The sequence below is a fragment of the Microcaecilia unicolor genome, chromosome 6 (assembly GCF_901765095.1).
Source record: "Microcaecilia unicolor chromosome 6, aMicUni1.1, whole genome shotgun sequence".
Taxonomy (NCBI): Eukaryota; Metazoa; Chordata; class Amphibia; order Gymnophiona; family Siphonopidae; genus Microcaecilia; species Microcaecilia unicolor.
The window spans coordinates 54,253,871-54,279,556 of NC_044036.1; the positions used below are offsets into that span (position 1 = coordinate 54,253,871).

The window sequence follows — 25,686 nt, forward strand, 5'->3', positions numbered from 1 at the left end:
CCCATCCCCTTTATCATTTTCGTCGCCCTTCTCTGTATCTTTTCTAATTCCACTATACCTTTTTTGAGATGCGGTGACCAGAACTGCACACAATATTCGAGGTGCGGTCGCACCATGGAGCGATACAAAGGCATTATAGCATCCTCAGTTTTGTGAATCTGTCTTACCTTTATTCCAAAAGATCCCATGGGGGGGGGGGGGGGGTTGGCCATTCTCTACTCTACTTGTCTCACGATCCACAAGGGCTGTCACCTGTATGCCTCTCCAACAGAATCTCTCTCAAATTGTCTTCTTCCTCCCTCACTAAATTTACTTTTCATTTACCATCCTCCTCCCACGACTTCCTCCTCTTTTCAACAACTCCACTCTTATCAGTAACCACTATCTCCCTCTCTACTCGCCCCATTATTCTGGGGGGACCTGAACATTCAGTTCGATAACCATGCTCCCTGCCACAGTGACTTCCATCACTTCTTTTAAGACCTCTCTCTCTTAGCCACTATACTATATCTTCTACCGACATTGAAGGCCATGCTCTAGACACCCTCATTACCCTCACCACTCCCTTTTGAAATCTGTTAACACATGCCCCAATACCCCTCCCTTAGACCAATCACTTTCTTCTTACAACTACACTCTCAAGGACCTTAAGAAACCTCCAATAGCTCACTCCAGCAGCGTTTGAAGAACACCTTGTAATCACCAGAGAGAGCGCTTCTCCTCTTCGTCCCTGGAAGAACAGGTTCTAGCCTGGAACGAGAATCTATCAAGCACCTTCAACATCTTAGCACCACTGCAACCCCACCTCTCTACTACAACTACCTAGAATCGAGAACCTTGGTTCACACACAAATTACATCATCTTCGGCAACAACTATGCCAAGCTGAACACTTTTGACGGAAGAACCATTCGTCTTCCATCCTCTAAATCCCTAGTCTCCCTCAATAAATCTTCAATTCTAGGGAAAAAAAAGGAAATTTTATTCCTATATAATCTCTCAAGCCCATCTTCAGCAAAAATAAAACATTTTGCTCATTGACCACTGATCTTAAACCTCTACCTAACGTTCTTCCTCAACTGCGAATGACTCAACTGCCCATTTTGCTGACAAAATAGCTACCCTGAAATCCACATTCACATCTTCCAATACACTGAACTTCCTCTTTCAATGGTAGAAGAAACCCTGTATCTAATACATCCACTCTATCCTCCATGCCCCTACCCTCTCCTATTCTCAGGGGCACAACACTCCTCTAAAAATCACAACAAACAATCAAGCTTCATCAATTTCAATCTGGAAAAAAAACCCAAAAGGGCACCTACTGACTCACTTCAAGCCACTTATACTCCCCACCATCATGGCAGGGATCCCAGTCACTTTTTCCTCATTCATAAAACTATTGGGAGTTCTCATAGATGACACTCTCTCCTACTAATACCACATCTCAAATGTCATCAAAAGCTCATTCATCAAACCGAAACTAATATACTCCATATGTTGCCTTCCTTCCAATGCTGCCCTCCATGTCCTCATCCACTTCATTATAATTGCGAGACTGAACTATTATAAAGCCCTACTGTATGGCATATACACTAAACAACATTCGCAGTCTTCAAACTGTTCAAAATGCTGCCGTTAAACTTATCACAATCACTGAAGTATGACCATATTGTTCCCCTTCTCTGAGAGCACTGGCTCTCCATAATCCATAGAATCTCCTACAAGATCTTTTTACTGACTTTTAAAATACATCAGTCTGCACTCGCTCTTTATCTGTCGAGACAACCAATACACTACACCCCCTGCCCCCAATCTGTACATTCCTCTCAACATAATTTCTTAGTTGTCCCTCTGCTTCATCAAATTTGTTGTGTTAACACACAGAAAAAGGTTTTCAGTGTAGCAGGTCCAACTATGTGAAATGCTCTCCCACATCCCCTTTGATTGGAAAAATCACTTATTAAATTCAAGTTTTTAAAGCAGACTCTTATTCCAAGACGCTTTTGATCACTAAAACATGCTGTAACACTTGCCAGCCAGGTTTATCAATGCTGATAGTAACACCCTGTGTGTTCTCCAGTCCCCCCTCTCCTTCCCCCTCTTTCTTTCTTGCTTGCTCTAGTTTCCTATCATATATTGTAGTTCCCTCCTCTTTTACTTTGTAAACTCTATACTGCCCTGATAGTTTTTTTTCTCCTGGGTGGTAGCCTACTGATTAGTGCAGCGGGCTTTGAACCTGGTAAACTGGGTTCAATTCTCACTGTAGCTCCTTGTGACTCTGGGCAAGTCACTTAATCCTCCATTGCCCCAGGTACAAAAATAAGTGCCTGTATATAATATGTAAGCCGCTTTGAATGTAACCACAGAAAGATGGTATATCAAGTCCCTTTCCCCTAAATAAACTATTTAATAGCGGCAAGTACTAACTGATGTATATCTGTAGGATGTATATCTAAATCTTAATAAACATTAAACATTTTAAAAAGCACAATCTGAAGAGCCAAAGCAATGAAACAGTTCATAGTAGCCCTTATGGCTGCAGGTGTCACCTATATGTGGATATAGTAGGTTTTTGAGTTCTAGAGGGCTCACACTTTCCGCCACAAGTGTAACAGAGTGGGATATGGGCCTAGGTCCCCTTCTCTAGACTGCACTGCACTGACCACTAGGGTACTCCAGAGACCTGCTTGCTGCTCTAATAGGACTGTCCATAACACCCGAGGCTGTCATAGAGGCTGGTCTCTGCTGTCCTGCAGCCCAGCTTTCTACTGCCTGAATTGGCCCCTCAGTCAAGTGACCTACACACGTAAGCCCTCAATGGAAACTTTTACAATCAACCTGTATGCATCCAGCTTTTCCTATATAAGCACACAACTATGGAACGCATTACCAAAAGTCGTGAAAACAACGTATGACCACCTAAACTTCCGGAAATCACTAAAAACTAACCTGTTCAAAAAGGAATACCCTACCGACCCAACCTAAATACCTGAACTCTGCAACACAAGCGACAGAGCGTAATGGACATAACAGAACTCCCCCTCTCTACAATTCCCTATTGTGTCTTGTACACATGAACCTTATTCTACCACTACATCACTCTGTAATTGTTATACCAGAATTGGCGATCGCCTTTATGGTACTATGTAAGCCACATTGAGCCTGCAAATAGGTGGGAAAATGTGGGATACAAATGTAAAAAATAAAAATAAAATAAAATAAATAGTGAAAACATGTCCATTGTTTCACAGAAGATAGTAATGCAGAAGCTACTGTGCATATCCATGGAAGTCTACTAAGTCTGCCCATCTGCACCAATAGGCCAATCATTACATCCCTTTCTTCTTCCTTGGAATCCTTTGTGCTTGTCTCATGCTTTCTTGAATTCTCACATCCTTGTCTTCACCACCTTTCACTGAGGTGCTATTCTATGTGCCCACTATCTTATCTATAAAGATATATTTCCTTAGATTACTTCTAAGTTTTCTCCCTTTCACTCTTATATAACCCTCTTTCCAGAACATCATTTCCATTTCAAAAAGCATTATTCCTGAGTACCTATTCATTAGGCAGGTGAGAAAGGAGAAATACGATAAAGATAATTAAATATCTCCTCCAGGATATACATTTATGTATTTAAGTATGTCCCCACATGTTGTAAGAAAAAGACCATCCTCCATGTTAGAAGTCATCCTTTGGACAGACTCCACCAGTTTATATCTTTTTGAAGATACAGTTTCCAGAACTGCCCACAATATGCCAAATGAGGCCCTCATAAGACATTTATACATGTATTTAATGCGTGAATTAGACGCCGTCACCATTTTGGTTTGACATGAACTGAATGAAGCACGGATGATGTATGGTAAGTATGAAAGAAATGTGTTATTACATATTATGAAAGTCAGACACTGTTTTTGAAGTTTTTAAAAAAACATTTTGATGGTTGTTTTTCAGAGGGGGGGGGGGGGGGGGTTAGCAAACCAGTTCCCTGAAGTATCGAAACACCGGCCCATGTCAGCAGTGGGTCTATGGTTCAAAGCTAAGTGATATTTAAACGGATTTATTTATTTATTAAGATTTAAATGGTTAAACATTGTTAAAATGTTACAGGACTGATGACGGCTACAAGCACACACACACACACACACACACACACAAAAAAAGCAGTGTTTCTGGCTGCATTGGTAGGATTTTTCTGCATGTTTGATTCAAGCACTCCCGATGGTCTTAAAAAACTTTTATATATATATATATATATATATATATTGATAAGCATTGAATATTCATATATTTAACTATTTCTTCAAGACAGTAGTCTGGCTGTTGAATTGCTTACTTTGAAAAAAATCTTATCATATAAAGAAACTTGAGGTTGTTTGCTGGGAGACATATACAGCGGATAGTGTGAAATCTCCCTGCTTGATTGTGAAGTCCTGTTTAAGTGGATTTATCAAAATGTGGAAAGGCATCTCAAAGTTGTTATAGAAGTAAAAATAAAATCCTATATAATAAAACTCACCCTCAACGTTCTGAGGACACTGACGTCCCTGTCAGGTCCTCCAGGCACTTCCTTCCCGTTCGAAGCCTTCGTGGTGGTGAAGTCACCGAAAACACTTTTGGGGCCCCGCCCTCACGTCAAACGTGATGACGTTGAGGGCGGAGCAATGGCGTCAGTGGCTTCACAACCAACGACGCAGCAGATTGAAGGTGGCATGCCGAGGTCCGCAACAATGGCGGGCAGTGCCATCAGAACGCCGAAAGGGGTGAGTAGGGAGGGGGGAGGTTCGGAAGGAAACCGTGCTAGCGCCCGTTTCATTAACGCAAGAAACGGGCATGTTTTACTAGTGTAACATAACCACATACTTCTAGTAATATGCCAAGCACTTGTCCAAAAAGGCCTTCCTGTTCTTAACGTCCCAATAAAATGGATACTTTTCAAACCTGCATGTTTCATAATGATGAACATGTAACATCAAATACTAATGGGTAGAATTATATGGCAACAAACTCAACACTAATCAGATATAGCTACATGAACTGTCTCTGGAAGACTACTGACCACTGTAAACTCATAACAACTTTGAGTTCTGTAATTCTGACACTGCTCCATTTTCAAATTGGGATTTCCTCCTCTTACTCATAACCATGGAAAAATACCAGAACCCATATCTAATCACTGTATATTAGATGACAGTCAACAGTTATATACAAATGTAACTACCTACTGTATATAAAAATTATATCCGTCTCTAATGCAGCAAAACTACACATTAAGTACAGACACATGTACAAAAACTTAGACTATGAGCCCTCTAGGGAGAAGGTGCCTACATGTGTGTACAGCACTGCATACGTCTAGTAGCGCTATAGAAATGATGATTAGTAGTACTAGATATGGATACTGGGTGATATCAGTTTGGAACATAGGCTGACACGTTCCAAGCTCACGTCTAGAACCAGGTGAAAGTTGATGAGGCAAACCACCAGAGGTGACAGACCAGGGACTTCAGATAGGCCAGGGCTGGGACTGGAACACAAGGAAAAGAAGTAAGGGTCAAGCAAGTTTCTCCTCTGTAACGGATGTTTCTCACAGACAGCAGGATTAATCAGGCACACAAGCAAGTGACATACCATTGGCACTAGGATGAACAAGTTTCCCAGAGCTCTGAACTAAACTTTGTGCGTGTGGTCCATCCTCTGACCCTCAGTTCCATAGATTAAGGAGAAGTGCAACTATCAGGGAGAAGGGAGGGAATGAACGCTTGATCCATTCCGTATCCATGGAAAATACCAGCCACAGGCTTTAAAATAAACACTGTTTTTCCATTAATTAGGAAGACTCACACAAGTACACAAGAGGGTGAATCCAAAGCTTTGGGCCACTTGGTATTATAAGTATTTTGTCCATTGTCCAGGTGCTGCTTATTCTCAGACAATGCACAAGTTGCTGAAGTTACAGAAACAGGATGGACAGAACAGAATGACCAAATGCAATGCACCTGAATAAAGATTAGTCCAAGCAATAATGAAAAGTAAAAATATGAAGCAAGTACCAGATAGCCTGCTTAATAAGTACCTGTATACAATATGCAAGCCGCATTGAGCCTGCCATGAGTGGGGAAAGCGCGGAGTACAAATAAAATAAAAATAATAAATAAATAAATATATTGTCCAGTGAAGCAGAATTCAAGAGAGCTATAGTAGCTACAGTGTCTCTAACTGGATGAGTTGGAGTGGCAGAGGCTGGGACTACTGACAGGCTCCTGTGGTAGGCCCGATTTGCCACATGCCAATGCAGCAGTAGCCCTATCACCCTTTAGTAAAAGGACCCCTTAATCTTCGACAGTGCAACTATGATAAAATGAGGAAAATGGTTGAAAAGAAGCTAAAAGGGTTGTCTGCAAAGATTAGGATTTTAAATAAGGCATGGACATGGAATCTTGGAAGCCCAGAACAGATTAATTCCACGTGTTTGCAAAGGTGGAAAGAAGAGCAAACAGCAGCCAACATGGTTAAAAGAGGAAGTGAAAATTGTTATTACAGTCAAAATAACTTCCTTCAAAGAATGGAAAAGGGCTCCGAATGAAGAAAATAAGAAGCAACAAGCACTGGTTTAGATGCAAAGCACTGATAATGAAGATTAAGAGAGAATATGAAGAGAAACTTGCTGCAGAGGCAAAAACCCACCGTAACAACTTTTTCAGGTACATCAGAAGCAGAAAGCTTGTGAGGGAAACCGTGGGCCATTAGATCATGAAGAAGCAAAAGGGACGCTCATGGAGGACAAGGCCATAGCAGAGAGACTGAATCCTTTGCTTCGGTCTTTACAGAAGAAGATGTAAAAGATCTACCCATACCAGAATTGTTTTTTAAAGGTGATAATGTAGAGGAATAGAAAGAAATCTCTTTGAACCTGGAAGACGTACCAAGCCAAACCGTCAAACTAAAGAAAGTAATCACCTGGACCAGATGGCATGCACCCTATGGTATGGAAAGAAATCAAACATGAAATTGCTGATCAGCTGTAAAGTGAACTGTAACCTGTCGTTAAAAATGCCCATAGTAGTTGAAGACTGGAGGGTGGCCAGTGTAATGCCGATTTGTTAAAAGGGTTCCACAGGTGATCTGGGAAATTACAGACCAGTAAGCCTGGCATTAGTGACAGTCAAAATAGTGAAAAATATAATGAATAAAATTAAAGAACACATAGATAAACATGATTTAATGGGACAGAGTCAGCAAAAATTCAGCCAAGAGAAGTCTTGTCTCACCAATTTGCTTCATTTCTTTGAAGGTGTGAATAAACATGTGGATAATGCTTTTTTTTTTTTTCTTCGGTATGTAAGCCGCATTGAACCTGCTGTATGTGGGAAAGCGCGGGGTACAAGTGTAATAAATAATAATAATAATAATGGTGAGCCGGTTGATATAGTGTAACCAGAGTTTCAGAAAGCTTTTGACAAAGTTCCTCATGAGAGACTCCTGAGAAAATTAGAGTCATGGGATAGGAGGCAATGCTCTGTTGTGGATTAGGAATTGGTTATTGGACAGAAAACAAAGAGCAGTGCTTTTCGCAATGGATGGTGAATAGTAGAGTATCGCAGGGATCTGTACTGGGATCAGTGCTATTTAACATATTTATGAATGATCTGGAAATTGGAATGGCAAGTGAGGTGATTAAATTTGTAGATGACACAAAACCATTCAAAGTTCTTAAAACATATGCAGACTGTGAAATTGCAGGAAGACCTTAGGAAATTGGAAGGCTCAGCATCCAAATGGTAAATGACATTCAATGTGAACAAATGCAAAGTGATGTACATTGGGAAAAATATCAGAATCGTTACCTGATGCTAGGGTCCACACCTTGGGAGTCAGCACCCAAGAAAAAGATCTAGGTGTCATTGTAGGCAATACGCTGAAATTCTCTGCCTAGTGTGCAGCTGCCAAAATAGCAACAGGATGCTAGGAATTATTAGGAAATGGATGCAAAATAAGACCAGGATTATTATAATGCCTCTGTATCGCTCCATGGTGCAATCTCTCCTTAAGCATTGCATTCAGTTCTGGTCGCTGTATCTCAAAAAAGATATAGAGGCATATTTTCAAAGCACTTTGGGAGGCTAAGTTCCATAGGTTTCTATGGAACTTTGGGAGGCTAAGTGCTTTGAAAATAAGCCTCATAGTGGAATTAGAAAAGGTTCAAAAGAAGAGTGACCAAAATGATAAAGGGGATAGAACTCCTCTCATATGAAGAAAAGCTAACAAGGTTAGGGCTCTTCAGCTTGGAGAAGAGATGGCAAAGAGGAGATATGATTGAGGTCTACAAAATCCTCAGTGGTGTAGAATGAGTAGAAATGAATCAATTTACTCTGTCAAGAAGTACAAAGACTAGAGTACATTCAATGAAGTTGCATGGAAATATTTTTCAAACAAATAGGAGGAAATATTTTTTTCACTCAGTCCATAAGCTGTGGAACTTGTTGCTGGAGAATATGGTAACAGCAGACAGGCAGGAACATTTAGAAATCTTAAATTATTTGCTCTAATCTGATTCTTTAACAACTCGGTCTATGTAGGGTCAAACTATTCTTTATCCTACATGTTTCAGCTTGATGCAAAGCCCAATGTAAGATTCAGTTTTTTTTGTTTTGTTTTTTTAACAGAATTATCCAATAAAATTAATTCGCTATCCATTCCTTCCACTTTAGAAACTACTTGTTGTGAAAAGTCACAAAGTTGTTGTCCGGGACCTTCTAATATTGCTTCAGTTCTTTAACAACCATTAAAACATCAAGTATAAAATCTCTGAAAAGTTACCTTGAAAGAATGGCACTTCAGCAGAAAATTTTACTCGCTGCTGGCACCTGATGTGACATTTGTGCTTGAGGTCCACCCTCCACAGGGGAAAAAAAAACCTTTTGGGGATAAACTGCCAACAAGGAGAGGAAAAAGTAGTAGGTGGAAGTAGTAGGTGGATTAGGGGAATGCCTCTCCCCTAAACTTAAGGAGGCACCCGAGTCTAGGCCCAGATTAGGAGGAAAACTGTCATTTATAGGCGCCAAATGTTTCTCTACTGAACCCAATACTTAAGGAGTACTAACAGCCAGAAACCTAAGTTTCACCTTATGTTTCCCCATAATAGTAATAAACCTCAAAAGTACTTTAGGGAAATGGAAATGGGACTCGATATATCACCTTTCTGAGGTTTTTGCAACTACATTCAAAGCGGTTTACATATATTCAGGTACTTATTTTGTACCAGGGGCAATGGAGGGTTAAGTGACTTGCCTAGAGTCACAAGGAGCTGCAATGGGAATTGAACTCAGTTCCCCAGGATCAAAGTCCACTGCACAAACCACTAGGCTACTCCTCCACTCCTTTAGATAAAAAATACAACCAGATAGCTACTGACCAGAGTTTTTAGGCCCACCAAGGCTCCAAAGTGGCTCACAAGGGGCCTGGCGTGCCCCTTAGGGCATGCCCCTTTGGCCACGCCTCAGGGTCGATGGATTTTATTCTTCTTCTTGCCAGGCCACCTTTATGACATCAGCAGCCTGATGTGCTGTTCTTCAGCACTGCCCTATTCAATCTCCCTGCCCCCTTCATGCACTAGGGCCCAGATGCATCAACCAAACGTAAAAAAATAAAAATCATAAAAGTACTTAGCGAATTTTAAAAAACGAAGAATCCAGTAAAAAAACAGCTCAGAAATGTTCGATGCGGTATTGAAAAGTACAAGGTATCAATAGTCCGTAATCCCCGTCGGTAAAAGGCCCCTCAAGCATGCGCAGAGCAGCCAAGCGTTATGCTGGTTGTTCTGCGCATGCCACTGTCAAAACAAAAAAAAACAAACACGTGGCTCCCAAAATAAAAACAAAAGTCAAAAAAGGACCGGGAGGGGGCAAAGGCGCTCCCCGCATTATAAATTTAAAAAGCAAAACGAAGAAATCCTGACTTTAGAAGCCCCGGCCGGCCCCCCTCCATTCCTCTCTACTCTTCTGTCAACCCCACAGCTCCGCCTCCTGACACCCTCCGCCCTGTGCCCCGCCTCCTCCGCGGGTCGTCGCCGCCATTCCCCCCCCCTAATCGGGCCCCCCTCCCTCTTACCTCTATGTGAAGGTGCTGCACGGGCAAGAAGATCAGCTGACGCCTCTGTCTTCGCCCATTCTTCCTTCACGTCTCTCTCCTTTTGGGCCCGCCCCCGTCTGACGTAAGTAACCAACATAGGTTACTAACGTTAGACAAGGGCGGGCCCAGGAGCAAAGGAGGACGTCCTTTCCTCTTGGGCCCGCCCTTGTCTGACGTAAGTAACCTACGTTGGTTACTTACGTCAGAGGGGGGCGGGCCCAAAAGGAGAGAGAGACGTGAAGGAAGAATGGGCGAAGACAGAGGCATCAGCTGATCTTCTTGCCCGTGCAGCACCTTCACATAGAGGTGAGAGGTGCTGCACGGGCCCGGTAAGAGGGAGGGGGGCCCGATGGAGGGGGGGGGAGAATGGCGGCGACGACCCGCGGAGGAGGCGGGGCTCAGGGCGGAGGGTGTCAGGAGGCGGAGCTGTGGGGTTGACAGAAGAGTAGAGAGGAATGGAGGGGGGCCGGCCGGGGCTTCTAAAGTAAGGATTTCTTCGTTTTGCTTTTTAAATTTATAATGCGGGGAGCAGCGGCGACCTCGGACGGGGTGGGGGGGGGGGGCAAGGCCGTTCAAACAGGATGCTCCTGACGAGTGCCTTTGCCCCCTCCCGGTCCTTTATTTTTTAACTTCTGGATTGCTTGGAGAGAGAGCGGGAGCAGCGGCGGCCTAGGGCGTCAGTAAAGGATGCCCCTGGCTCGTGTTTTCACCCCCCTTGTTCTTTTTTTTTTTAAGTTCTACATTAGAGTTTTTAGCCGGAGAGCCCTAACGAGACGTACAGACCTCTCGTTAGATTTCTCGGCGTTTTCCTTCGTTAAACCAATCGGAAAACGTTAGTGCATGTCATTTCAAAAGGGTTTCTACACTAATTGCTCATCTGCATTCCATTTTCGTTAGCTGCTACGGTCCTCGAAAAATGGGCTTTAGTACATGCAACGGTTGGCAATTTCTTCGTTAAAGGGTCGTTAAAGTTTTGTGCATCTGGGCCTAGGTCAGCTACTCTCCTCTCTGAGTGGTGCAGAGGCTTGCTGGCTTTTATTCTTCTTCCTGGTTCCTGCTGGGCCACCTGGATAATATCAGCAGCTCAACGTGCTATTTTGAAGCACTGCCTCTGTTCACTCTCACTGCCTCCTCCATGCACCAGGTCAGCAATTCTCCTCTCTCTTCCAGGCCTGGAAGTCTCAAATTAAACTCACACCACCTTGGAGTATCCCTCATGTTGCTTCTTCACACACAGATTCTTAGAGGACAATTTTATAAAGCTTTTTCCACATATAAAGCTGTTGTACATACAGACAAAAACTTTTATAAAATTACATAACCACAAGAAAGGAAAGTCTGCTTCTACTTTTACAAAATCTGTGCATTGAGGATCAAGGGTGGAATTGCAATGTTAGTGCATATTTTATAAAACAAAGTAAATGCACAAATCCAAACACCTTTGGAGCAGATGTCTCATTTCGCCCATGGCTTTCTCAAGGGATATAATGTGCTTCGCTGAAGCAGAACACAGTATGAATAAAAATGACAGCAGAGTATGTTATATCCCCTTGAGAAATTCAAGGGTGAAATTGAACCCTGTTGGGACTAAGATGATAAGTGTGCTTCATGTTATATTGAACTGTATGTTATGCTGAAGCAATTTTATGAAACAAACAATATAAAAATATTTTTGCATGTAAGATTAAAATAAGATAGAGGTTTTTTGGCCAATGATAAGTAGCCATACTTCATATCAATGAAATTTCGATGAGTACCGCAGACTTTTTTTTTTTGTAATTTATAATTTTTATTAATTATATGCACTTTAACAGACATAACATACTATCAAGCTAAACACAGCCATAAAATCAAAACAATTATTACAGGAATATCCTTATTCTCCACATACACTCCTACAGATTGGCTTCCTTAGCCCTCAAAATATAGAAAAAAAAGGGGGGCAGGAATTAGTGAAGTATTACAACATTCAAAATATAAAATAATTTCCACAAAAATGATGACGTTGTTATTCTCAACTTTTCTCTTAACTCTGACAATGTTCAGTTTCTAGAAAGGACTTAAGCTGATCAACTCCAGGCTCCGCCCATTCTGCCTCACCTCACCCTATGCGTGGAATCAACTTCCTGTGGCCCTACGCCAAGCCCCCTCCCTACCCATCTTCAAATCCTTGCTCAAAGCCCACCTCTTCAATGTTGCCTTCGGCACCTAACCTTAGACTGCCCCAATTTGACTGCCACTACTTGATTGTCTGTACATTTGTCCATTAGATTGTAAGCTCTTCGAGCAGGGACTGTCCTTCTATGTTATATTATACAGTGCTGCGTAACCCTAGTAGCGCTTTAGAAATGTCAAATAGTAGTAGTAATGATCAGGAACATAAAAAACATATTTTATCTGATTTAACCTTATGAGACATTTAAACGGAAAAGCCAGGAGGAAGGATTCCCCCTAAGCCTATTACTTTTGACCTCCTAGAGAGAAACATTTTTCTTTTTTCCTGAGTTGACTTAGTCACATCGGGGTAAAGCCAAATTTTTTGACCAGCAAAAATACGATTAGTTGATTTAAAGTATAACCTCATTATTGCATTTAAGTCCTGTTGAAACACAAATGAAGCTATCAACGTTCCTCTTTCAATTACGTCATCCATAGAGTGCTCCAAAATAGCTGTGATATTTTGTAAATCATTTGATTTTTCTCCTTCTATTTTTTTCATTGTACTAGGTATATAATAAATTTTATTTAATGGAGGAACAACTTCCTGTGGAAAATTCAAGTTTTCTTTTAAGAATCTTACAAACATGTCCTTTCGGGATACACCCATCAATCTAGGAAAATTCAAAACGCGTAAGTGGAGGTGTGGCCTAGTGGTTAGGGTGGTGGACTTTGGTCCTGGGGAACTGAGGAACGGAGTTCAATTCCAACTTCAGGCACAGGCAGCTCCTTGTGACTCTGGGCAAGTCACTTAATCCTCCATTGCCCCATGTAAGCCGCATTGAGTCTGCCATGAGTGGGAAAGTGCGGGGTACAAATGTAACAAAAAAAAAATCTCCTATTAAAGTTCTCCATTTGCTCTATCTTCCTTCTAATATTTAGATTATCTTTAATCACAGCCACCTTGAAATCTTCTGTCTGCTTTGTCTCTCTCTGTAAGGCCTCAATTTGTGTGGAAAAATCTTGTTTAATCATGTTCAGGGAGTCCTTCACCTCCTTCACTGTAAATTTAAAGATTTTACCTCTGCCGAGGACTGTCCCAAGGTTTTCTCTATATCCAGTAGCTTCAGCCAAATCCTTTCTAAATTCACCTCCGTTTCTCTTCCTGCAATCACTGTTATCCCAGCACAGTCAAGTTCCCTTGTGGGCCTCTCCGATTTGCCCCTTCCGGACTCCAGAGTAGACCCCAAGCAACTGGCGTTTGTTGCAGGACACGGAGGAGCTGTCGAGCATGGCGAGGAAAGTGATGTTTCTGCCTCCAGTGGGGGGACCGCTTCACTGGCTCCCCCCGGCAAGGATTCCGCACCGCCTCCTCGAGAAAGAGCGGGGAAGAAGCGCTCGAGACCCTGTCCCACTGGGGTAGATGTTCCCGAAGGTAAGGGAAGCCCGCGGAGCGTCCCTTTCCGTTTAGTATGCGGCATTTGGAACGAGGAAATTTAGTTTTAGAGGGAGAAGGTCGGAGCTCTCTTCAAACGTGTCCGCTCACGGCGCCATCTTGACACGCCCCTTGCAGACTTTTTTTTAGGTCTTTTCCTCCATTCTAAAAACAGAGTTATGTTGAATGAGGTGTGTTAAGCACTGTGCGTTATAATCCATATTACAGTTATATTTTAAAGATTTTCAATATTAGTTTAGTGGAAGTTCGTATGATATTTGTAAATACATGTAAAAATCAATTTTCTGGATATTGAAATTACGTAAACACAAAATTCTTTTCAGATAAAGGTTTATGAAAAGCCTATGGATAGGAACAATCTTACATTATGACAGTTATCATCCTATTCGGTTGAAAAATAATTTGCCATATTCACAGATGTTAAGAATTAGGCAGAATTGTTCAGCTATTGATGATTTTAAACAAGCTAAAACATTAAAAAATAAATTGAAACAAAGAGATTATCCAAAACATGTTGTGAAAATGGCACATAGAGGGCCAAGATATAATAATCATGATTTCTTGTTAGTTCAAAAATAACATCTGGAACCTAGCATAAACACTCAGATTTGTGTACTTAAATATTCTGTCCAAGGAACACAAGTAGCTATCATCATAAAGAAACACTGGGAAATATAACACTTCATCTGCTTTACGTATACTTTTTTCTAGAGATAAAAAAAAATGTAAAAGAAATTGTGTCCTGCTGTATTTCCTGACAATATGCCAAAAAGATCAAACATGCCATCAAGCCATTACAAATGTGGCACGTGCAAGGCTACGACTTGACTCTACAAATTAAAGAATTTGGCAATTTTCAAGACAATAGAAAATATGAATTGAGATGGTTCACTAATTGTAAATCAGACCATATAGTGTATGCTATCCAATGTCTTTGCAACAAATACTACATTGGTCAGACTACTAGACCTTTATGAGTTAGGACGAGAGGAACACAGATCTAATTTAAGATGCAGCAAGTTGTTCATCCTCTATATATTGTTAGCCACAAAGAGCCTGCTCTGTTGGGATTATGTGGTATATAAATGTTCTAAATAAATAAATAAATGTGAATTTTGAGCACAAATTTATAGATTTAAAATGTTTTATAGCATAACAGCTTAAAGATCTATTTATTTATACGAGCTGATCGTTCAGCAATGAAGTTCAAGTCCTGAAGTAAGAGTTTTAGATTAGAGACTTCTAAAGATTACTTTGTTCTTACCAACACCTTAATTAGTTCAACAACTGAGAAATTTGATGTGCAAATTGAGTGACACTGCAGTGCAACAGCTCTTTTGTTTAGGATTGAAGTGAGTCCAGCAATGAAGGAGTTCCAATCCCACTAAGAGAGCAGAAAAGATATTTTTTCTCTATTATGTCCATTTGATTTAAATACAAGGAATAAACAAGGTTTCTTTGCACGGCAGAAGTTTATTTGGGAACACTGACAGAATATTGAATTTAACTTGATTTTTATTACTACTAAGATTTGGCAGTGACAAAATACTGTCTGTTCAACTTGGCCAGTGAAGCTGATTGGCTTTTCACCTCCGTTGGTTGCTTATTTAAACACAAATGGCATTTTCTATCATGGGCAATAAGAGAAGCTGGCTCCAGAATTGTAAGCTGTTAAGTTTTAGGTATTCAGTTTTTCAATGGGCATTCTTATTGTGATTCTAATGCTGTTACTCTTCTGTTCAGAACTGGAACAGCTATTGAGCATAAGAATTGCTATTTTGCAGTCCCTGAAGAAGCCACAAAGTTAAAACGGTAGCCTTGTTCGGCTTGAAAGTTAAGTACTCAATTAGTTCATATTGTTTTAGATTAACTGTAAAAATGGCACACTGAATGATGGGCAGAATTACAGATATAGAAAAAATACTTTAAGAATTCTTTTTAATTTTAAAGTAACAATTTATATGGAGTTTTGTTTAGACTAATCAATGGCATGGAGCAACCGATATTAGGTGTGACCCATATACCAATATATTTGGGTGTCTGAGGTCTTTTTCTCCCCATTTATATCAATACATCTGAAAGTTGCTTTTGGTTCACAATATTTATTTATTTATTTATTTATTTATTCATTCCTTCATTTCCCACATTAGCCCGAGAAGAACTCAGGTTCAATGTGGTGTACATAAGAATTAGAAAACCATGAATATGTTCAAAACATATTAACAGAAAGTAAAATACATCATACAATGTTAGACCAGTAAAACTTGAGTTATGGACAGATGTAATACTTAGGGGGTCTTTTACAAAGCTATGCTACTAATTCCCGGTGCAGCAAATGAGAGGAAGCCCATTCAATTCCTATGGGCTTCCTCTCATTCACTGTGCAGGAATCACTGGTGGCTTTGTAAATGAAGCCCTTAATGATAGGGAAAGGGCTAGGAAAGACAGGAGTAGTGGGAGGTGGGATGAGGTAAAAATTAATGACATGAGTTTATTTGACAAGAATACTTATTTCCTTAAAGGCTAGACTGAAGAAGTTAGTTTTCAATAGACTTTGGAATAACAAATAATCATCAGTGCATTTGATGGTTTTAGGTACGGAGTTTCACATTTTAGTGCCTTGATATGAAAAAGTTAGCAGTATGGATTGTTTTGTAGGTTACTTTCTTACAATTACAATTTCTTACAACATAAAACAGCCTGGCAGATTCTCTGTTTTGTTTGAAAGACCACACATGCCCAGAAATTTAAACTTAGGTCTGAGCTCTGCGAGAGATATTCCACCAGATGGCATCACCCACTAGTGTACCTAGCTTGTACCTGCTTGCTGATAGAAAATTCTTCCTACAGCAGCTTAGTGGACCCTGCCATTAATCTAAATACCAACATTTTCTAGCATTTCCACTAATATTTGTTTTCTGGAACTGAAGGAGGAATACAAACTAATAAGACAAGCTTTAACTGAGGATAAAGTTAAATTATACCACAACTATATAACTACTTGTATAATCATAATATAAATGCCATAAATAAAAGAAGAAACCATGTATCGCCACACTACTTGAAATACTGAAAAAGAAGAAACAATTGCGGCATTCTTCTCATTAGTAGCACAATTTGTTTCAGACTTGGCCACATTGCACATCAAAAGAAAACAGTGCAAAATTGTCTTGGAAAAGGAAAATTCTGCAAGACAATTTGATTAGTTTGTTGCAATCTCACAGCTGAATACCAATTGGAATTTTGATCCAAAAGTAATATTTTTTAGACAATCGTGTGACCGCTAAGCTTTTTTATACGCTGATGCCACGTCACAGCAGCTCGGCCATCAAAAGTAACAGTATCACTCACATTATAACAAGAAATTATGAACATATACAGTAACATATTTGCAACACAAACCTTATGAAACCAGCCTGATACTCTGATGCCATTCCAATATTTCTTTAATATATAAATAAGCAAAATCTAAACAAAAACACACAAGACCTTCAGCATCAGTCTGACATCTTCATCCGAATGCCTCAACAAATTAGGCTTGCTGGGAACACTTTCCAAGACATTGCAAATATTAGGCAAACTTCATTATAAGAGACAACAAAAATCAATATGAAATTTAAATTCCTGTGGAAATTCAAGTCATCACTTAACTATGAATGGTAATTTCTCACTCTTACGATTGATTGTGAAGCAGCTCTCTGGGATGTTAGTATTAACTTTGTTTGATTTCTCTAAAACTGCATTTACAGTTGAAGTTGAACTCCTGATCTAAGTGCTGACATTACAAAATGCCTAAACAATCTGTGTGAAAAGAAGATGACAACCTGCTGCTTTCAAAGATGTGTGGTAAAACTGATTAAAAAAAGGTGTTTGCATTTTACAATCACAGATTTTATTTTTAAAGGTGGTTATTTATGGTAGAATCTCTATAGCAAATGAAAAAAAATCAATACACTCTGCCTTTGGTTCTTGTGTAATAATACCCTAGTGAGTCAAATGAAGAAATGAATGTGTTAGACTATTTCAATTTTTAACGAAAAGGTAGGAAAAAAACCCTAAACTCTATATCCCATAAAAATTAAAGTCTCAGTCATAATTAACACCACTGTTTCTGCCAGCACTCCAAAATTTGGCTGAACAAGTACAGAAAGAGAAAGTGGCAGACTTTCAATATCCAGCAGTAACCTCAGACACATTCATCTACCTCATTTTGTTTTCTGAACGAACAATTATTATTCAAATTATTCTCACATAATAAATCAACATTTTCCAAACCTGTCATGGGGACCCCAAAGCCAGTCAATTTCAGAATACCCAGAATAAATATGAATGAGATGTTACCTATTCGGCATCTTTAATAAATGCAGACTTATCTCATGCTCTGAAGATCTAGAATAGGTAACATTCTCTAATACAAATTAATTGTGAATATCCTGAAAACCCAATCGTCTACAGAGTCCCCAGGGCATTTCTAGGAAACTCTGCACTAAATTCTAACATTTGCCTTTCAGATGCAACATACAAATCAACCCTGCCATCTCATCTGACAAAGGGAGAAATTTTCCAACAGTCTGTCTTTTAAAGCACCCTCAGTGGAGCTAATAAAAAAAGGGTATAATCTACAACTATTTACTGATTTTTTTATTTCTTAAATCTGCAGCAAGATTAATATGGCTACAGTATTGCTAACAGTGACAGCTACCATCAGACATAATGAAAGACAGTTACCTGGGTTTGTCAATTAACTTTCTATTTTCTCATCAACTTTTGTCAGCACTCATTTTCACTCCATATTCTGATTTTTGTTTTAACAAGCTAGCAGCTGATCTACCATGGTTTTCTTTTCTTTTATAGGTTTCTGAAATTAATTTGCATTAAACCTTTATGCTGCTTACTATAAAGGCAACTTCATAATATGAATCTAAAGAATATATCATGGAGGTTGAGATGGGGAAACTAGGTGAGAAGATGGTATTAAACTGTGGCCATAACGTAACTTAAGACACTATTATAAAATCAAGATCTGTTTTCGTTAAAGAAAAAAATCAAGTGCAGAAATCATGGTTACCATGGTTACACATACTCTTTGTTGTGTTTCAATGCCACATGATCTGATTCAAAGTAATACACATCTGGATCTTCTTCCTCCTCTTCTGTGGTCTGCAGACTGGCACACTCTTTGGCAGATGGCATATATCCAGTAATCAGTCTCGCCTCTGGGGGTTGCTTTGTTACGCCATCATCTGCACATCCTTCAGAAATGCAGCCTGCCTCCTTTTCAGTCTGATCAACTTCTTCAGAGTCTACAGGAGACCCACTATCGTCAATACTTGAGGCTACATTCTTGTCAGAGTTTAGCTTATCCTTCTCATCTGGTCCATTTTCCCTGCAAGGAGAGATACTTTTGTAAGGGCTTCCTTTTGTACAAGCAGCCCTTCTAGGTGAAGTTCTCAGTGTGTACCTATTTTCTTGAGGTTCCGGTAAAGATGCCGTTTGAGCTGATGTACACTCCAGCCCAGATAATGGTTCAGGTTCCCCTGAGATTGCTGTACTATCATGGTCAGGATTCAGGTTACTGGGGGTGTTCTCAGTACACTGCTCCTTTGAGGCACTACTATCTCCCACCACATCAACTTCTTCCTCAAAATCTCTTACTGACGAGTGGATTTCTGCACAAGAAGCAGTTGCTGGCTCGCTTGCCTGATAAGCATGATCATTAGGCAGGCAGTCATTTACTAGTTTATGGTCCTCTAAATTTACCTGCTCTTGAGAATTTGTGCAAGGCACACTGTGGTCAGAATCAGGGTTTTCTTTGCTGCTATTGAACAACAATGAAGAAGGGGCAAACAAATCTCCATTTTCTGCTGTTTGTTCCTTAGGCACAGAGGAACCAACACTAGTACTATTTTGTTTAGTGTTCCCAGCAAGTTCACAGTCATCACAGTTCAGAGCAGTGGAGTTCTTTTCATCAACTCCATTGACCATTTGATAGTTTGACTCTTCTTCATCCAATGAGTTATTAACTACTTCCTCACAGGCATTCACCCTTTTGACACCATCATCCAATAAAAGACTTTGATGAGCTTGCTTTCTCCCGGGAGAGTCTGCATCCTTGTCCAAAAGCAAATTCTTCTTCTCTTCCTTTTCAGTCTTCACAGGAGAATCTTCTTCTGAGCAGTTTATTACCTCAGAACGTAATCGTTTGCTCCGTTTCAAAACTGGCGACGTTTCTGTCTGCTTTTTCTCACAATTATCCACAATCTCTTTCTCAGCATTATCCTTCTCGGAAGTAGACAGTCCCCTCTTTTTGGGGTTTATCCAGGATTCACGAACGCTTTGCAGTTTTAAGTCAGCACTCTTTCCACAGTTACCACCTTTTTGAGGCTGTACAGGTTCAGGTCTCTTCTTTGGTGATTTGGATCGCAATAAGGAATGGGGAGGAACGTCTTCTGGATGAGCAATACTACGATTTCTTAAGGTTCGACCACAAAAATTTTCATCCAGGCCATTTATCCCCACTGTTGATCTTGTGACACGAGTAGAACGAGAAGCAGCCATACTATGGAAAATACCTAGCATGTGTTCGGCATGATCCACTCATTAGGAAACCTTAATAAAATAAGAGAAAAACAAGAATTAAAATGCATGTCATAATTCATAGTAACTCAAATGCCTGAATGCAAGAGGGTCAATCAAAATTGGAATTTATGCAATCTCCATGACTCAAGCCACAGAACTCTAATGTAGGCTCAGGAAGTCTGACAGGCAGTTAGACCTATGTATGCCAAGGTGGTGGTACAGGCAAAGCCCCAAGGGAAGAAAGAAAGAAAGACTGCTGCTGCTTCAGTGCTAGAGTCTGAAGATTAACTAGCAGCATTAAGGGTGCATCTCACAACTAACACCCTCCAGCATTAGGGCTGGCAAGGTTTTTTGATCTTCTGAGCATGACAATTCGAGGCTCAACAGGGCAGGAGAAAGAAAAAAGGATACAAGTGGTTTAAAAAAATCATATAAACATACTGTATTATAAATTGATAGGCTACACTGTACCATCAACCTTTTATGCCTGTTCCTTCCTCCCTGCTGTATCTGGACAGCTAGAAATGAGAAATGTCAAAATGGACATGAAAATATTTTACCAGCAGACCAGTCTCAAAAATAGAGTATTCTAACTGAAGACTGCATCTCTTTGTAGATAGGAATTTAATTTGATGTTATCAGTTTTCATTTCAATTTGCTTTCATTCAGGGGCAGCCTACTTGGGAGCTCAAGCCAGACTTAATGCTACGAATACAAAATCACATCTCAGTCAAATGCAATATAAAACCAATCTTTCATTCCTTCATTCCTCTAAAGAAATCTTCCTACCAATCATGCATGAAAATCATACATGCTCAACACACAATTAACACATTTATACAGTCTATATTTTATATAAAACACTACAGGTAGGAAACATTGGCTGATGTAATATTTAGCACAAATAAATGACCAGGCAAAAATAAGTGCAAAAAATGAATACTATGCATCTATAGTGCACAAATTAAATACAGATGCATATAGCAATGTATAAGTGAGTGTGTTGAATGTGTGGGTTATGCTTGTGTTAGGATTTCTTTATTAGTTGGTACGGGTGTTATTTTTAGCAGTTCTAAACCATTGTGAATGACTGAGTCAGTAATGTTATTAAAAAAAAACCCCAAAATAAATTAATGAAACTCAATGTCTGAATACATCTTTCATTTTGGAACTGCTTCAAACTCAATCAGCCTGAAAGAGGTATCTGAAAACATAGCCATCTCAAAAAGATGAAATGTTCTTTGAAAACATAAAAGCATTACAGTATAGCATAAGATATACTTAAATGTCTTAAAAATATGAAAACAATTTTCTTTATGGCTCAAGTTTCTTTCCTGGTGCTCATCCCCCTATAACCCCCCCCCCCCATGGGACTTATCAGGTAATCACAGAGGTTTGCATGCCACTAGAGAGCATGTCATCAATTAGAGGTGCATATCAAATTGAGTTTTGTTTGTTCCTTTTAAAATATTTTAGATCATTTATACACATATACATATATAGTAGTTCATCTGTTTTTAAGAAAACTAGATTAAAACTTTATTCTGTTTGATGCCAAAGCTGAAACTCTGCACAAGGGCAAGTTTTTGAGTCACAAAAATTTGCAATGCTTTTTGAATATCAACTATGCATTACTGGGTACACAAAATACAACTTAGCATATTGCAACAGAATGAAAGAATATAACATTTAAACTTCGTTATAAGCACTAAAAGTGAAATAAAATCAAAACTGATATATAAAACATTTGCAGTCACATAATGAGCAGTAAACACCGAATCCCATCCTTAAAGGTCCACGTTCTTCAACTGGCAAGATCCAATAATTTAATTACATCAAACCGCAGAAGGAAATACTGAGAGCAATTCAATTCATACACGTTTCAGCTGCAGAACCTGAAACCATAAAAGAAACTTATAAGTATAATAGTCAGAAGAGATCTTTTCAGCAATGTACAAATGTCATTTCAGATCATAAATCTATATAGCTTACAGACCAACTGATTTTTGGATTTGCTGCTTTCAGGGGTTTTGTTTTTGCGGGGGGGGGGTTGCTATATTTTACGACACTGAATGTCGTAAAGAATTATGTAAAATAAGACCATCTGTCCATCCATCCATCCATATGGGGAAAAATATTCTCCAAAAGGGAAAGTAACCCAATTTAGATTGCTATAAGAAAATAGAAACCTCTCAGGTATGTAAAGTCAAAGCATTTGGTTAGTATTCAAAGAATGGAGACAGTGGTAGGCAATGTTAAAAGGTGGGGTGGGGAGGAAGGCGGAGGCAAGCAGCATGCGCACATTCCAAGCTAGACATTCCTACATTCAACATCACCCCATCCACATCTCCTCGTTCTCACCATACACATAACCAAGCACTCCCATTCACATACACAAACCAATTCTGCAATCTTTTTTGTCATATCAGAGTTCATTGCAGAACTACACTCCTAATTCAAATAGCAACAGAGTTTGATAATTGTATTTTATTATTACAACCTGTGTGCTTCCAAAACAGCAGGTTTATTAAAAATAGACTTGACGCAATCTTGTGTTTCAGTGCCACAAGAACCTGCTTCAGGAGTTAAACAGATTCTCTCAGTCACTGATAATTGTAAACATATGGGGTAGAGAATCAAGTGATACAGCATCTAAAATTATGACAATCCGAGTGCAAAACGTAAGAGCGTGCCAAATAGAAAACATCACAAAAGATTACGTGAAATGTTTTCTAGTTGACACACTCTTACGTTTTACACTCGGATTGTCATAATTTTAGATGCTGTATCTCACCAGCTTGAGCCTGACAATGAGCATTTCCTGCATCGGGCGCTTGCCTCAAATGCAATCACACTCCTGCTACACTTGGTCAATGTTTTGGAACTGTCTTCTTCAAATTTTCTGGCACCATGTTGTGGACAATGCTGCAGCACAGTGGGGCCATGCGCTGCTTTTCCATCCTTCATTGCTGTTTGCTATTTTTCAACTTCCTCGACCACTATCCCGCAGATTCCGCAAGTTTGTCATCTGGTGTTGATGGCACGAGTAATTCCACTCCGTCGGCAGACTCCTGTTGCTCCCACTTTGGCGATGTGGTGGATCCAAATGATATCTTTGCTTTCCATGGAATGCCTTGCAATTGTCAACATTTCTTCAGTGCAAGGGGAAGCTTTTCAGAAAATTTGGGAGCATTTCTGGGTGACAGTCCAGCCCACAGTCGACTGTTAAATTAGTTTCTTATGTAGCTGCAATTGGGAAGGGAAGGGATTGGGGAGGAGCGGGGTTGTAGAGTGTTATCTGGTCATCTTTTGTTTGACACTGAGACTAGCGGTCTGTACATTTAGTTCACTATCATGAAAACTTATGACTTGTTGTATTTTCTCTGTAATATTTCTAATAAAAAAGATTTAAACAAAGACTCACAAGCGCATTCACATGTGCGACAGTCATTTTCAAAATTTAGTTTTACTAAAAGCAAAGCAAATTGAATTGTAGCGCAATAAAATTGTTGGGATAAAAGTGGTAGTTGCATTCACTGTAGTTAACAGTACTTTTACTCAAAAAATATTATATTAGGCAGTACATTTTTTGCTTTTACTCAAGTAAATTTTTTAAAAGTCTTCTTCAACGTACTTTTACTCAAGAATTAAAATATACATTTATTTTTACTTTTACTTAAACATTTTGACCTAGTACTTTGAACACTGCAGATTTATGCCTGTTCAAAAAAAAAAAAAAAAAAGAAAAAAAGACCGACATAATTAGTCCTTCAACCAACAATTCCTTTGGTAAATCATTTCAAATTAAAGGGCGCTATCAAAAAATGGCCTCTCAACACCAGCCTGACCACTAGAGAACGACACAGGTACAAAGGTTGTCCCCATCCCTGCGGGCTGTCCCTAACCTAACCCCATATCAGCAGGTTCAGTCCCCATCTGCACAAGCCTCGAACACTTATGATTTCATATTCAAATCTTTTTGTTATTAAAGTATAAAAAGAAATGATATTCTGTACGACATAAATCACAAATAGAAAACAATGAGCAACTGAAATAACCCCCCGCTTCTACCCTTCAACCGCAACAATATCTGACTTCTTTACACCAAGGAACCCTAATCCACCCTGTTAAAATGCCCAGGAGGAAAAAATACAAACTGCTCTTTATGCCCTAGCAGGGGAGAGAAATGCCCTATGAAGCAATGTAAGATTTTTTAATCTATAGATGAATAATAAGTCATCAATCATCTCAGGATTCAATCTAGCTCTCCTGTCTTCATAAGTACATAAGCACTGCCACGCTGGGAAAAGACCAAAGGTCCATCAAGCCCAGTACTCTGTCTCCGACAGCGGCCAATCCAGGCCCCAAGAACCTGGCAAAAACCCAAAATTTAATAACAATCCATGGACTTTTCCTTCAGGAATCTGTCCAGACCCCCTTTAAACTCAGCAAGGCCAGCTGCCGTCACTACCTTCTCCGGCAATGAGTTCCAGAGTCTAACCACATGCTGAGTAAAGAAAAACTTTCTCCAATTTGTTTTAAACCTACCACATTCTAATTTCATCTTGTGTCCCCTAGTTTTATTATTGTTAGAAAGCGTAAACAAACGCTTCACATCTGTCCGCTCTACCCCACTCATTATTTTGTAGACCTCTATCATATCACCCCTCAGCCGCCTTTTCTCCAGGCTAAAGAGTCCTAGCCGTCTTAACCTCTCCTCATAAGGTAGTCATCCCTTTTATCATTTTCGTCGCCCTTCTCTGCACTTTCTCCAATTCCTTTATATCTTTTTTTGAGATGAGGCGACCAGAACTGAACACAATACTCCAGGTGCGGTCGCACCATGGAGCGATATAACGGCATTGTAACACCCTCATGCTTGTTTTCCATCCCTTTCCATCCATCCACAGTCCTTCCTGCAATAGAAAATGTCCTCTCAGCCGACATGCTGGTAGCAGGAATGCATAGGATCGCATGTTTGCTTGGTTTTCCTAAAAATCTAATCATCATAACCTGTATTACTTGAACATAAATAACTGTCCAATTCATTAACAATAGACTTCAAAGTATGCAATATTCCATAAAAGTCGCTCGTAAAACTGCTAACGTTCATTTTCATTCTTTTGGAGAGGGGACTCTTCCACAGTTCTGACACTTTCTGGGAATGTGGATTATGGAGGATCCTGAGTTCTTGATGGACTCGAGCCTTCCATTTCGATCTGGTTTTGGTACAACTTTCTCGAAGATTCAGCTGCCTGTGTTTTTATATCAACTGAAAGATAATTGAATTGTCTTTCAAACATGGGTGTAGAACTATGTAGTGGATGAACAGGAAAATAAGTGTCAATTACGTGTTGG

General features: G+C 39.7%; 1 protein-coding gene across 6 annotated transcripts in view; it reads right to left on the reverse strand.

Annotated features, from left to right (window-relative positions):
- ZZZ3 (zinc finger ZZ-type containing 3) overlaps positions 1 to 25,686 on the reverse strand; it is a 152,338-nt gene that overhangs the window by 88,935 nt on the left and 37,717 nt on the right. For 3 of the 6 annotated variants that reach the window (XM_030205408.1, XM_030205402.1, XM_030205404.1), the window contains 2 exons: positions 22,086 to 22,223; positions 18,833 to 20,358 (listed from right to left, as the gene is read on the reverse strand). In XM_030205408.1, coding sequence (XP_030061268.1) covers positions 18,833 to 20,328 — 1,496 coding nt within the window. In that variant the 5' untranslated portion in view covers positions 20,329 to 20,358; positions 22,086 to 22,223. Of the gene's footprint in view, positions 1 to 18,832; positions 20,359 to 20,888; positions 21,669 to 22,085; positions 22,224 to 25,686 lie in introns of those variants that run through there. The other 3 variants (XM_030205405.1, XM_030205403.1, XM_030205407.1) reach the window with 3 other exon arrangements.